The sequence below is a fragment of the Athene noctua genome, chromosome 5, assembly GCF_965140245.1.
Source record: "Athene noctua chromosome 5, bAthNoc1.hap1.1, whole genome shotgun sequence".
Lineage (NCBI taxonomy): Eukaryota > Metazoa > Chordata > Aves > Strigiformes > Strigidae > Athene > Athene noctua.
Window position 1 is genome coordinate 6,175,268 of NC_134041.1, and position 12,024 is coordinate 6,187,291.

Genomic DNA, 12,024 nt, shown 5'->3' on the forward strand with positions numbered 1-12,024 from the left:
TGCTCCCCGCCCCGTGCCAGCCTGGCCGGGGCTCCCCCCGGCCCCCCGCTGCCCCACGGCGGGGGACACCCCACGGCGAGTCCCGAGGGCCGGGCGGGGGCCGGCGTCGGCGGCGATGAGGGGAGAGCGGGGCCCGCCGCGCGCAGCCAATCGGCGCCCTCAGCGCCTGGTCCGATCTCCGCGGAGCTCTCCTATTGGTCGCCGCCCTCCCCTCGCCTCACGGCGGAGAGCGGCGGCGGCCAATGGGGCGCGGGCGCGCGGGGGGGGGCGGGGCCTGGCGGCGAGCGCGCGAGCGGCGGGCGCGGCATGGCGGGGTCCCGGCGGCCGTGAGGGAGCGCGTGCGGGCGGCGGGCGCCATGTCGCCGGTGTGGTCGCTGGGCGCGGGGCTGCTGCTGCTGCTGCTGTGGGTGCGGCACCGGGGGCTGGAGGCCGTGCTGGTGCACCACCGCTGGGTCTTCGTCTGCCTCTTCCTCCTCCCGCTCTCCATCCTCTTCGACGTTTACTACCAGCTGCGCGCCTGGGCCGTCTGGCGCCTCCACAGCGCCCCGCGGCAGCATGGACAGCGCGTCCGCCACATCCAGGCGCAGGTGAGGCCCGGCCGGACCCCCGCTCCCCCCGGCTCGGCCCGGGGGGCGGCTCCGCGGGAGGAGAGCTCCTTCCCCGGCCCGCTCCTCGCCGGCTGCCCCGCGCACCGGCGCTGCCCGGGGCCTGGAGGCGAGGCGCTCCCCGGCCCCCCCCCCCCCCCCCCCCCGCGCTGCCGCTCCCAGACCTGGGTCAAAATCCAGCCTTGAACCCGGTTGAGGCAGCCGAAGTGGGAAGAAGCAAACGAATAAAAGGCAGCGGGTGTTTCTGCCCCTGTGGGTTGGTTGGTTTTTTTTTTTCTTTTGCCCGTCTGAAACTCCTCTCAAAGTTGCGGCGTCAACAGCCGGCAAAGTCCGGCTGCGGCGGTGCGGCTGCTGTCACTGCAGCATCGGTAGAGACGGGCTGTGGATCCCTCTGGACACTCACACGGCTTCGGCATGTACGTGTGTGCACGTGTGTAACATGAAAAATGTTAGCCTTTGAAAGGCTGGCTTAGTACCGTGCTTTAGTACAACTTACGTCCAGCCTCTCGGCGTTGTTAGTTCCAAGAGGTGATCGAAGGGGAATCAAAACTTTTCTTCCACCCGGAAATGCAGATGTCTTTAATGCTCTCTGATATTTATGGTAATTCTGTCACGTCTGCTTCAGTTCTCTTCCTTGTCTCGCGTTCATTACAGATACAGATGGATATTAAGGTGCACAGTGTTACTCTTTTTGAGGGTCAGGGGTTGGTTTTTTTACCATCAGCTGTAGTAGCAGTTGAGCTTTGAAGAAAATGCTACAATTGATGTTTGTTCTCCAAATCTTAACCGCTGTGGCTTTGCAAAATTCGTGGGTCATGTATATAGCTTACACATTCTCCTTCTTAACTTTTCTCTCTTTGCCTGTTTGTTTTCAGGCTCAGACCATTTTTTGTTGTGTCTAGGAGGAGGCATTGTTTAATTAACCTTCATGGAACTGACATTATTTATGACAGTGATAATACCTCCCTTCCAGTATAGGTTTTGTTGTAGATTTTTAAAACTTTCATTCTAGTTTTCAGAATCCCATCTTCGTAAAACCCCAAAATCTACGGGGTATTAGAAATGCTTCTTCCGCATAACTAGACCCCTCTGGTGGTATTTTATTTAGAAGTTCAGAGGTCTGCAGAGAGACTTCCAAAGCATCGCTGCTCAACACAGAGACATCCAGGCTTTGTTACTTGCAGGTAACATGCGTGTAGAGGAGTAACAATATTTCTGAATGCTTTTTCACAACGAGGGAAAAATGTTTTTGGTGTACATTGCTGACGACGTGTATGCCTTACAGCGCCGGTTCAGTTGTTACCTCTTGCAGGTTCGGGAATGGAAAAATGAAGGCAGCAAAAGATACATGTGCACTGGCCGGCCTGGCTGGCTGACTGTATCACTTCGTGTTGGGAAATATAAGAAGATTCATAAGAACATCATGATCAACTTAATGGATGTTCTAGAAGTGGACAGTGAAAGACAGGTAACAAATTCATCACGAAGCTTTCATAATAATGAAGTTTCAGCTTTTTTTCACTGTATTTGTAGCTGAAGAGGAGATTAGATTCCACAAAGAACAAAGGATTTTTGTAGCAGTAGACCCACCAAATTTCAGGTTTCACAGTGTGTGCTTGGATCATGCTATCCAAAAAAACAGCATATGGAATTGCTTAGCTTTTATGTGCTGAAGTCTAAAAGACCAGATTGATTTATGGTTTTGGGGACTGAGCAACAAGATGTTGAGGCAGAGGAGGAATCACTAAACAGTTTCAACTATTTTTAGTAGTGCTCTTAGGGAAAGTAAGCCTCTGAGTTCTGATAACAGATGGAAGTACAATCCAGTTATCTGTATTTTGTCATCGTTAATGCTAAACGCTTAATTTATGTTTGGTGGGGGGAATTGGGTTTTTTTGCTTTTTAGGTTGTTCGTGTGGAACCTTTGGTGACCATGGGCCAGTTGACTGCACACCTGAATCCCATGGGCTGGACTATTCCTGTGGTACCAGAGCTTGATGACCTTACAGTAGGTAAGGGTCATTGTGATGACAAGAGTCTTACTGATTTTGCTGTGTTTTCATTAGTTTTTTATGCAGTAACATATTGCATTATTTTAAAGGTTCCAGAAATACTCTGTTGAACTTTACATTCTGTTCTGGTTTGGTTTTGTTTTAAATAGTCTCAAAAGTCATTCCCAGAGCTTAGAAGTGGGGTTTTGTTCTCATGAACCACCTTTCTTTTAGAGTGGGTTTCATTTGATTCGTTACATTCTCTCTTGCTAAGGTGGCCTGATCATGGGAACTGGCATTGAGTCGTCATCCCATATATATGGACTTTTTCAACATACCTGTGTGGCCTATGAACTTGTTCTTGCCGATGGAAGCCTTGTGAGATGTTCACCAGTAAGACAAAATGTTATTTTGCTATCATTTACAATGTCGTTGACAGTTATCAGTGTGGATATATGATTTAGTATGACATACTTTTTGCAGACTGAAAATTCAGACCTATTTTATGCAGTGCCTTGGTCTTGTGGTACTCTGGGTTTCCTGGTTGCAGCAGAAATAAAAATGATTCCTGCCAAGAAATATATCAAAATACATTACGAGCCTGTGAGAGGACTGCAGAAGATTTGTGAAAAGTTCACTGAAGAATCTAAGAAGAAGGAGAACAGTTTTGTGGAAGGACTTGTATATTCTCTTGAAGAAGCAGTCATCATGACAGGAGTCTTAACTGATGAAGCTGAGCAGAGCAAGGTAACTAAAGGGAAGTTACTCACAGAGGAAAAAAATACCCCCAAAGTTTAACAGAAGCTGTACTGTATGCCAGTATAAAACCAGATTCGTTATAGATCAGAACAATCTCTTAACATGGGATTAGAAGTTAGATCTGTGCCTCAGAATATTTGAAATTACAGCTCTTCGCTACTACAACAGAGTCTGTGCTCTAAATCCCCTCAATTGATAAGAAATAACCCATTGATTGCATTATTCTAGCAAATAGTTTTGCCTTTTCATTGCAGTACCCAGGGAAGAAGAGAAGTATCTTTTCTCATATACTGTTTTAAATGGCAGTTATTCAAAGGAACTTTTCCCAGCAAGCTTTTAGTACCGTTAATATTGGTAAAACACACCAGGGACATTTACAGGAGGGACCTGCTAACTGTTCACTGCAACCCTCAACCCTGCCCTAGCAAGACTTTGGATTAAGGACAGGTTGAGAGATTGGTTTTTAAGGCATCCAGTTCTGTCACATTCATTGTCTCTTAATTAGCTTGTAACAGGCAAGCCTTGTTTAAATTAAACCTTAATGGCAAGAAAGGTAGGAAGGAGCCATGCATGTGGAGGAGTGAAGGCTCCCTAGATCTTTTGTGAACACTCTCATTCAAACTGCTGCAGAGGGTGTAACATTGATTCTTCACGGTAAAGGAATTTGGGGATGTACTTAATGTTGTCTGGTAAGGTGTAACTGTTACCTGGGTTGGTGTTTGCTAATGAACGCGTGTTTTCTTGTAGATAAACAGGATTGGCAACTACTACAAGCCGTGGTTCTTTAAGCATGTGGAGAAGTATTTGAAAGCTGACAGGACCGGAATAGAATACATTCCCTCAAGACATTACTACCATAGACATACACGCAGCATTTTCTGGGAGCTCCAAGTAAGGCCAGTTCCAGAATTAGAGTAACATCTCCAGGAGGGTACTCTGCTCTTTCTCACTGTAGGTGCAATGTACCTTCTTCCCTTTGGCAACAGTTCTGTCTTTCATGACAGAAAAAAACAGTGAAGTTCATGGCGAATCTAAAAGCCCTGCATTTGGGCAAAACAAATCCAAAGGCACTTCTTTATATCATAACCTCCTAATTTCTGTTTTAGTGCTTTTTTGAATTTAGACCTTAAGTACGTATCTCAGCATTAAGCTTTCATACCTACAAAGTGACTTTCAAAGGCAGCTGGTGGAAAAAAAATGAAGGTGAAATTATGGCTGAAAATTTGCCCTGCCTTAACTCAGCATAGTAATTATGCAGTTAGGTCATTACTGTGAGTTTCATAAATGTATTTGCTGTGATGTGCATTTATGCAGAACTTTATTTGGCATTCTGAAAGATTCCCATCGCTACATTTTGAATCTCTGGAGTTTGATACCGGATCCTTTCAGCTCCCAGAGAAATTAAACGAGTTGGCTGCGCAGGAAGTACTTAAAATTTTACGGCCTTAAAATTCTTTGTAAGAGCTGATCTTGTATGTGTTTATTCTTGCAAGAGTTCTGTAAGTTTAGCTTCTTATGCACTTCTTCTTTAGCTGTTTTAAAATAATAACCTACTGTTCTCTGAACTTCGTTCTCTGAAAGTATTTGGGACAGAGTATGTTGTGATTCATATGACTGAAAATGGATTGTTGTAACGAGAGGAGGCTTAGGGCTGGGCTGTGTAGCTAAGTTCGGTCCAGGCCTCTCTTATTTGTTCATACTTGTGTTATAGTAGTTTAGCAAAAGTATCAGCAGTTAAATTTATTGAAAATCTGGCTTAATATTGCTCTGAGGATTCTGAACCACTGCCTTCTGGTTCACTTCCACATTCTTAAGTGAAACTTTTTTTCTTTCCTTTTCAAAGGATATCATTCCTTTTGGCAATAACCCTATTTTCCGTTACCTGTTTGGCTGGATGGTTCCTCCAAAAATCTCTTTGTTAAAGCTCACCCAAGGAGAAGCCATTCGAAAGCTGTACGAGCAACACCATGTTGTGCAGGACATGTTGGTGCCAATGAAGAGCCTTGAAAAATCTATCCAAACCTTCCACGTTGACCTTAATGTAAGAACACATGCTTTTAAAATGCAGCAAATCTTGGATTCTGTGCAGTAGGGACTGTGACTGTTGATCTTAAGGCATAATAGTGTGCTTGTGTAAAAGGTCGTTATTGTATCCTGGGGAGTACTGTGCTTTGTGATTCTATGATGCAAGGCTGCAGAAGAAACAAACGCAGCTTTCTGAAAAAAATAATTTAAAAAAAAAAAGTGAGATTCAAACTTATGTAGAAGGCAAACACTTCTAAAAGATTTATCCCTTAGTAAAACTTGAACTGATTTTTCTTTCACCTGAAATGACTGGCAATCTCGCTAAACCCCCACTGTGGGAATTAATGTCCCCTTCTTGCTTTTATTTCTGAGTTTATTTTAGTTAGTTAAAGAAGTACAAACTTAGCAATTTCAATTTGGGACTGACCTGGAAAAGAAAACTCTTCGTTCTCCTTTTACTCAGAACATGCATTCGGTTGTTGCTTTGGGATCAGGGATTTTTATTTTTTTATATTTCAAATATTTAAGGGGGAGGAGATATAATTCTAGGAGCACACAGCACATACTCTGAACATCTCAGTCCATTCCTGTTACAGTCATTAGAAAGCAGAGCTAAGAACCACAGCAAGGGAACTGGAAAGGAAGAGTGTATAAATTTCCTTCCCAAATTGGGAAGAAATCCTCTTGACTCTTCATTTTGTCACATTTATTACGAGATAGTTTAAAGGATCATTTTGTTAAAAACAAGTGATAAAGTGCTTTCTTACCTCTGCAGGTGTATCCTCTTTGGCTCTGTCCTTTCATATTGCCCAATAATCCTGGTATGGTTCACCCAAAAGGGGATGAAGCAGAACTCTACGTGGATATAGGAGCTTACGGAGAGCCCAAAAGGAAACAGTTTGAAGCCAGGGCTTCAATGAGGCAAATGGAGAAGTTTGTAAGAAGTGTGCATGGGTAAGGATCCCGCTCCGTCAAATAGTAATAATTTCATATCATTTGCACCCATGTGGTTTAATCACAGTTATTTAATCCTACAGCACTTGAATATTTCAATAATTTATCAACCAAAATAACTAAAAAGTCATTTTAATTACTAATTTTGGCGTTAGAATTTTTAAATACGCTCTTGCTATCATTATTCGATTGCAAAACCAAACGAGCGCAGCGGCCGAAGTTCTCGCAGTGTCTTTGGGAGCCGGGTGGCTTCAGGTCGCCTGTGCCTCTGTTCAGCTGTGGGCTGCTCTGGGAGCAGAGTAACACAGAAAGACTTCAACAGGTCTGCACTGGCTGCGATGCTGACACTAACTTGTTTTGAGCCGCTTCAGAGCAGGGGCAGAGCAAGTGCTGTTTTGGCCGCAGTCCCTCCAGGAACCCCACAGGCTGTTCACGTTTGGGCAGTTTCCCTGCCTGCCCTTGGGCCCGTGCTGCTGGCGCTGGCGTGCCCTCGCACGGGGAGGGGAGCCTCGACTCTCCCCGGCAGTCCCTGTGCGGTGGTGGGAGCCTTTCCTCCCTCACAACTTGTACTTCCACTGCTTCCTTTTCCCTGCCCCGATTCTTATTCCGTAGGACCGTGGTAGGCGTGAGATATGTGCCCGCCATCTGTCACAGATTCGTGCCAGCCTAATTTGCTGTAGTAGTGTCAGTGGAGAAGCTGTTACAGGCTTGTTTCTCAGGAACAAAAAACAACTACACCGTATTTTTAACACCATCAGTATAATTTATCCACATTTCTGTTTTGACCTACTTCTCAGACTAACAGTGATTATATCCCATGTGGCTGAGTAACAATGGTGAGTCTGCTTTGAGATGATTTGGAGAGTGTAAATGACTTTTAGCTGCAATAAGTGATCTGCCAGAGAACAAAGCAACCGAAAGTTAATTTTAAGCTTTTTTTAATTAACTTGAAATTAAGCCTTTAATTTAAAGCTCTTTACTAACAAAGTTTTGTCTCTTCTCTACCTGTCACTGGGAAATGAACAATGGATAAATGCTTAATCTTACAGTTTTGTAATCACACACAACAACAGAGCTTTTATGTAACAGTTGTGTTTTACTGCTGCACTCTGCTAGCTGCATTTGAGAGCGCACAGCGTGAAAGTAAGGCAGAGTCCACAGCTAAATAGGGATTTTATTTATTTTTGTAAATGGGCCTTTGTTACACTGGGCTTCATTTACACTATAAATTTATCTTCTCGGCCTGGTCTGATTTAGCAGGCTTTTGCTTTCGCAGTTGTATTTTCAGTGTTCAGTTCAAAGAAACTGTAAAATGTCAAAGCACATATTGCTACATCTGCCTTGAATGCGGTTTGTAACACAGGCTAATAGGAGACAGCATGACTGTACCTCCACGGATCATAAGAAAGCATGTAGAAAAAATACTTCCTTTTTTTTTGAAACTGAAATTAAAAGGTTTCTGAATGGAAGAAAAAAGGAAAGCATGCTTTCAAAAGTGGTTAGAAAAGTGTTTGTCAGGGAGAATTTAGGTTATGTGTGGTTTTCTGTGCAAGGGGCCAGACTCTTGGTTTGGGGGAACTTCTGAAGTTCTCTCTAGACTTGTGTTTCTGTCAACACAAGTTGTTAGAATACAAGTTGTCAGAACATTTGACTGCACGTGGTTAGGATGTCTAAACACAAACCACTGTTTTACACGCATTATTCAATCCTTCTCCTTTTCTCTTTGTAGTAGCAAACCTAATGATAGTATCAATACATTGATGGCTAAATAAGTGTTCTGAACCTTATTTTAAAAGCAACAGTTATTTAGTGGCTTTCTTTTCCCATCTCGTCCTTCATCAAAACGACAGTATTCAGCTGTTCTCACCATTACATGCTATTTCCTCCTGGAAAAGAGATCACGGTAATACTAATTCCAGAACTTATAATCAGCTGAGTGTCCCAATGTAATCCATGTGAGCAATTATATTTTCTTGGTTTTAAAAAGAGTTTTTGATGGGGTTTTTTTGTTGAATATTTGCTATTCATAGCTTGCCCTGAATTTTTCTTTTAATATTTTATTTCAAATCCTGTGGCACAATTAATACTGAATCTCTGTCTGGCTTGTGTTGGTTTTTTTTTTCTTTCATTTTGTTTCTCAAGTTTCCAGATGCTGTATGCAGATTGCTATATGACCCGTGAGGAGTTCTGGGATATGTTTGATGGTTCGTTATACCACAAGCTGAGGGAGCAAATGAATTGCAAGGATGCCTTTCCAGAAGTGTATGACAAAATCTGCAAAGCTGCGAGGCACTGAGCCTGGATGATCTAATCAAGCAATCAGGGAAAGATGAATTTATCTATAGCTAGTCAGTATGTTCTTTAAAAAAAAAAGCTTTATTGCTCTCCAAATAAGCTCATTCTTGTTGATGTTTAAAGGTATGAATTTCTGCTTTATAAATTTATGTTTAGTATTTCTTCGTATGTTTTAAAACCAATTTTCCAAATTCAAAGTGATTGTTTTTAAGAAATCTTAAGTGCTAGCCTTTGTATCTAATGTAGTGACCCAGGTGAATTCACCTATTTCCAAGCATAAGAGAAATAATTGGAAAAGATGAAGATACTGGAGTTACACCAGCTGTATACTATAGCTATATTTAACATTACTTTTGAAAATGGTAAGGAGGGCTCAGAAATAGGTGCCAAAGCTGAACGCATTGTCAAATGAATCACGATGCTAAAACCATTTGCCTCCGGTGGGTAACCTGCAGCAGGACAGCTTTAGTGACGGTACCGTGATCTTGGGGCTGTGCAGCGCTGCGTGGTGTGGGGAGGTACTACACTGCTGGGGTGATCCTCTGCTGTAACCCCAGCAGAGCAGTTCAACTCCCTGGCAGTGCCTTCGGTTTCAGAACCGAGCACTGAGGTGTGAAGAAAATGCTTTTTACTTGTGCCTATCAGGTTCGTACTGATTTTGATGATAAAGCGTAAGTTGGGTGTAGGTTTAGGTACTTTGTAATTGGGTAACAGTGCATTGGGGTTTTGCCCCAAAATGTCAGTGTTCTGGCTTCATCGATGACTGAAAAAATTGCTGCTATGTCATATAGCCAGGTTTTCCTTTGAGTTTTTACTCATTTTGGGTCAGTTTGGATTTTTTTTTTTTTTTTTTGGCTTTGTTTTTGGGGAGGTTGGGGTGGGGTTTGGTTGTTGCTTAATTTTAGTGCCTTATAAATACTCAGTTGGAGGAAGATGTGGGTTATTTCAGAGCGTTCTGCCCTGGCCGGTAGGAAAAGGAAGTCAAGGCTTTACTTATACGAGGTTTGTTAGAGCAAGTGACTGTGGATAAGAAGAACTCTTGTGAATCTTGATATACACAGGCTTTGGTTCTGACTCGAGTGACATTTTTGCTTTTTGTTTTAGCTGGATTAGATTGATAGGCTTTGTAAAAGGACTGTTTCAGTCACCTGGAGAGGGAATCAATAGCGAGTGCCGTTCCCTTCCCCTTCTGCTGCTCGCTGGTGAGAACAGCACAGTCACACACTTCACACAGTCAAATGTAGAAATGTGGAAACGTTTTGACCCTGTAGCCAGAAACACGGTTCCAGACCAAGCCCGTGTCTTGTCCAAGCATTACTTTAAATCGTTACTTGAAACCTTACTGAGCTTGAGGGAAAAGAAAGTCATTTTCCTGAGGCTTGTGCCGGCGGTAACATGAAGAACTTTTTAAAGTCACCAGTGGGAGGCATTGTAATTTTTATATGAGTGCTAAACCAATGATTTTATTTATTGATAGATGGATATTTATGGTCCAGATGAAACCAATGATAAAGCAGTAACAAGAATAAGCTTAGCCTTTTACTCAGCGATGCATGTTGGGCAAGTTGTGTGCAGATGAAGCACCCCCTTAAAACCCCGCACCCCTGGCGGACTGGTGTTGGGGGCAGCTGGCGAGGGGAGACGCAGCCCCTGCAGAGCTCTGCAGCGCTGCCCGAGCCACGGAGCCGGGGCTGTGTCAGTGATCCAGGGGTGTCTGCTGCACCGCTCCAGGCTCTGGGGTACACGGGAAGGCAGACACTGATTCTCGGGGTGTAACCGGCCCTCCGGCCCCTGTCAGGGAAGCAGCACAAGAGCAGTTTCCTTGTCCCTGGGGCAAAGCTGCAGTTTAGCTCAGTGCTTGTAAGATAATCTGCACAGAGCGAGGGTGGCTTTGGTTAGCTTTTAAAGGGCGAAGTTAAAACAGCTAGAGGATATGCAAATATTTTACTTAGGCTGTGTTTCTCTCACTTATGTACTGATGATCTTGAGGTATGCACTGTTATTTGTTTTTTCATTCCTTAATTTATTGGCAAACGTTGTCTGATGTGACTGGATGCTGTAACTGTATCAGTCACACACATGCACATGCAGAATTGCTGTTGCTCTTAATTTTTGGTTGTACGGGCTGTTGAAAATAAAGACCTAGCCAGCGTACTGTTCAAAGTGGTGTCTTTTAATGAATGATTACTTACTTTTCAACAGCTGTGTTTATCATTTCTCATGCTTATTGCATTGTTTCAAATGGTTGGTGATTACAGAATCACAGAATTATCTAGGTTGGAAAAGACCTTGAAGATCACCCAGTCCAACCATGAACCTCACCCTGACCGTTCCCAACTCCCCCAGATCCCTCAGTCCTGGGTCAGCCCAACTGTTCAACCCCTCCAGGGATGGGGACTCCCCCCCTGCCCTGGGCAGCCCATTCCAATGCCCAACAGCCCCTTCTGCAAAGAAATCCTTTCTCTGAGCCAGCCTGACCCTGTCCCGGCGCAGGTTGAGGCCATTCCCTCTTGTCCTTAGCTCAAGAGACTCATCCCCCCTCTCCGCCCCCTCCTTTCAGGGAGTTGCAGAGGGCCAGGAGGTCTCCCCTCAGCCTCCTCTTCTCCAGACTGAACCCCCCCAGTTCCCCCAGCCGCTCCCCAGCAGACCTGTGCTCCAGACCCTGCCCCAGCTCCGTTGCCCTTCTCTGGCCACGCTCGAGTCATTCAATGGCCTTTTTGTAGTGAGGGGCCCAAAACTGAACCCACTCATCGAGGGGCGGCCTCACCAGTGCCGAGCCCAGGGCTCAGATCCCTTCCCTGTCCCTGCTGGCCACGCCAGTGCTGACACAAGCCAGTGCTGACACAAGCCAGGATGCCATCGGCCTTCTTGGCCCCCTGGGCACACTGCTGGCTCCTGTTCAGACAGCTGTCAATCACCCCCTAGGTCCCTCTCTGACTGGCAGCTGTCCAACCACTCCTCCCCAGGCCTGTAGCCCTGCTGGGGGTTGTTGTGGCCCAAGGGCAGCCCCCGGCATTTGCCCTCAGTGAAACTCCCCCAGTTGGGCTCAGCCCATGGCTCCAGCCTGTCCAGGTCTCTCTGCAGAGCCTCCCTGCCCTCGAGCAGATCAACGCTCCCACCCAACTGGGTGTCATCTGCAAACTGACTGAGGGTGCCCTCGATCCCCTCGTCCAGATCATCAATAAAGATGTTGAACAGGAGTGGCCCCAGCACCCAGCCCTGGGGGACACCACTCCTGACCGGCTGCCAGCTGGATTTAACTCCGTTCACCACAACTCTGGGCCCAGACATCCAGACAGTTTTTTACCCAGTGAAGCGTGTGCCCATCCAAGCCATGAGCAGCCAGTTTTGCCAGGAGAATGCTGTGGGAAACGGTGTCAAAGGTCTTACTAGAG

At 45.2% G+C, this 12,024-nt stretch overlaps 1 protein-coding gene across 1 annotated transcript; it reads left to right on the plus strand.

Annotated features, from left to right (window-relative positions):
- Window positions 1-295: 295 nt before the first annotated feature.
- DHCR24 (24-dehydrocholesterol reductase) lies at window positions 296-10,785 on the plus strand. Its single transcript, XM_074908085.1, has 9 exons — window positions 296-587; window positions 1,918-2,073; window positions 2,512-2,617; window positions 2,871-2,989; window positions 3,080-3,343; window positions 4,103-4,246; window positions 5,199-5,396; window positions 6,156-6,334; window positions 8,477-10,785. The coding sequence occupies exons 1-9, from the start codon at window positions 357-359 to the stop codon at window positions 8,628-8,630; spliced, it is 1,551 nt and encodes a 516-aa protein (XP_074764186.1). The 5' UTR covers window positions 296-356; the 3' UTR covers window positions 8,631-10,785.
- The last annotated feature ends 1,239 nt before the right edge of the window (window positions 10,786-12,024 follow it).

Bases quoted from the DNA above. Each gene is read 5' to 3' on its own strand.
- DHCR24 (XM_074908085.1), top strand. From the start codon at position 357: ATGTCGCCGGTGTGGTCGCTGGGCGCGGGGCTGCTGCTGCTGCTGCTG. The intron at 2,618-2,870 runs GTAAGGGTCATT...TCTCTTGCTAAG, and splicing joins GCTTGATGACCTTACAGTAG to GTGGCCTGATCATGGGAACT. The intron at 3,344-4,102 runs GTAACTAAAGGG...GTTTTCTTGTAG, and splicing joins ATGAAGCTGAGCAGAGCAAG to ATAAACAGGATTGGCAACTA.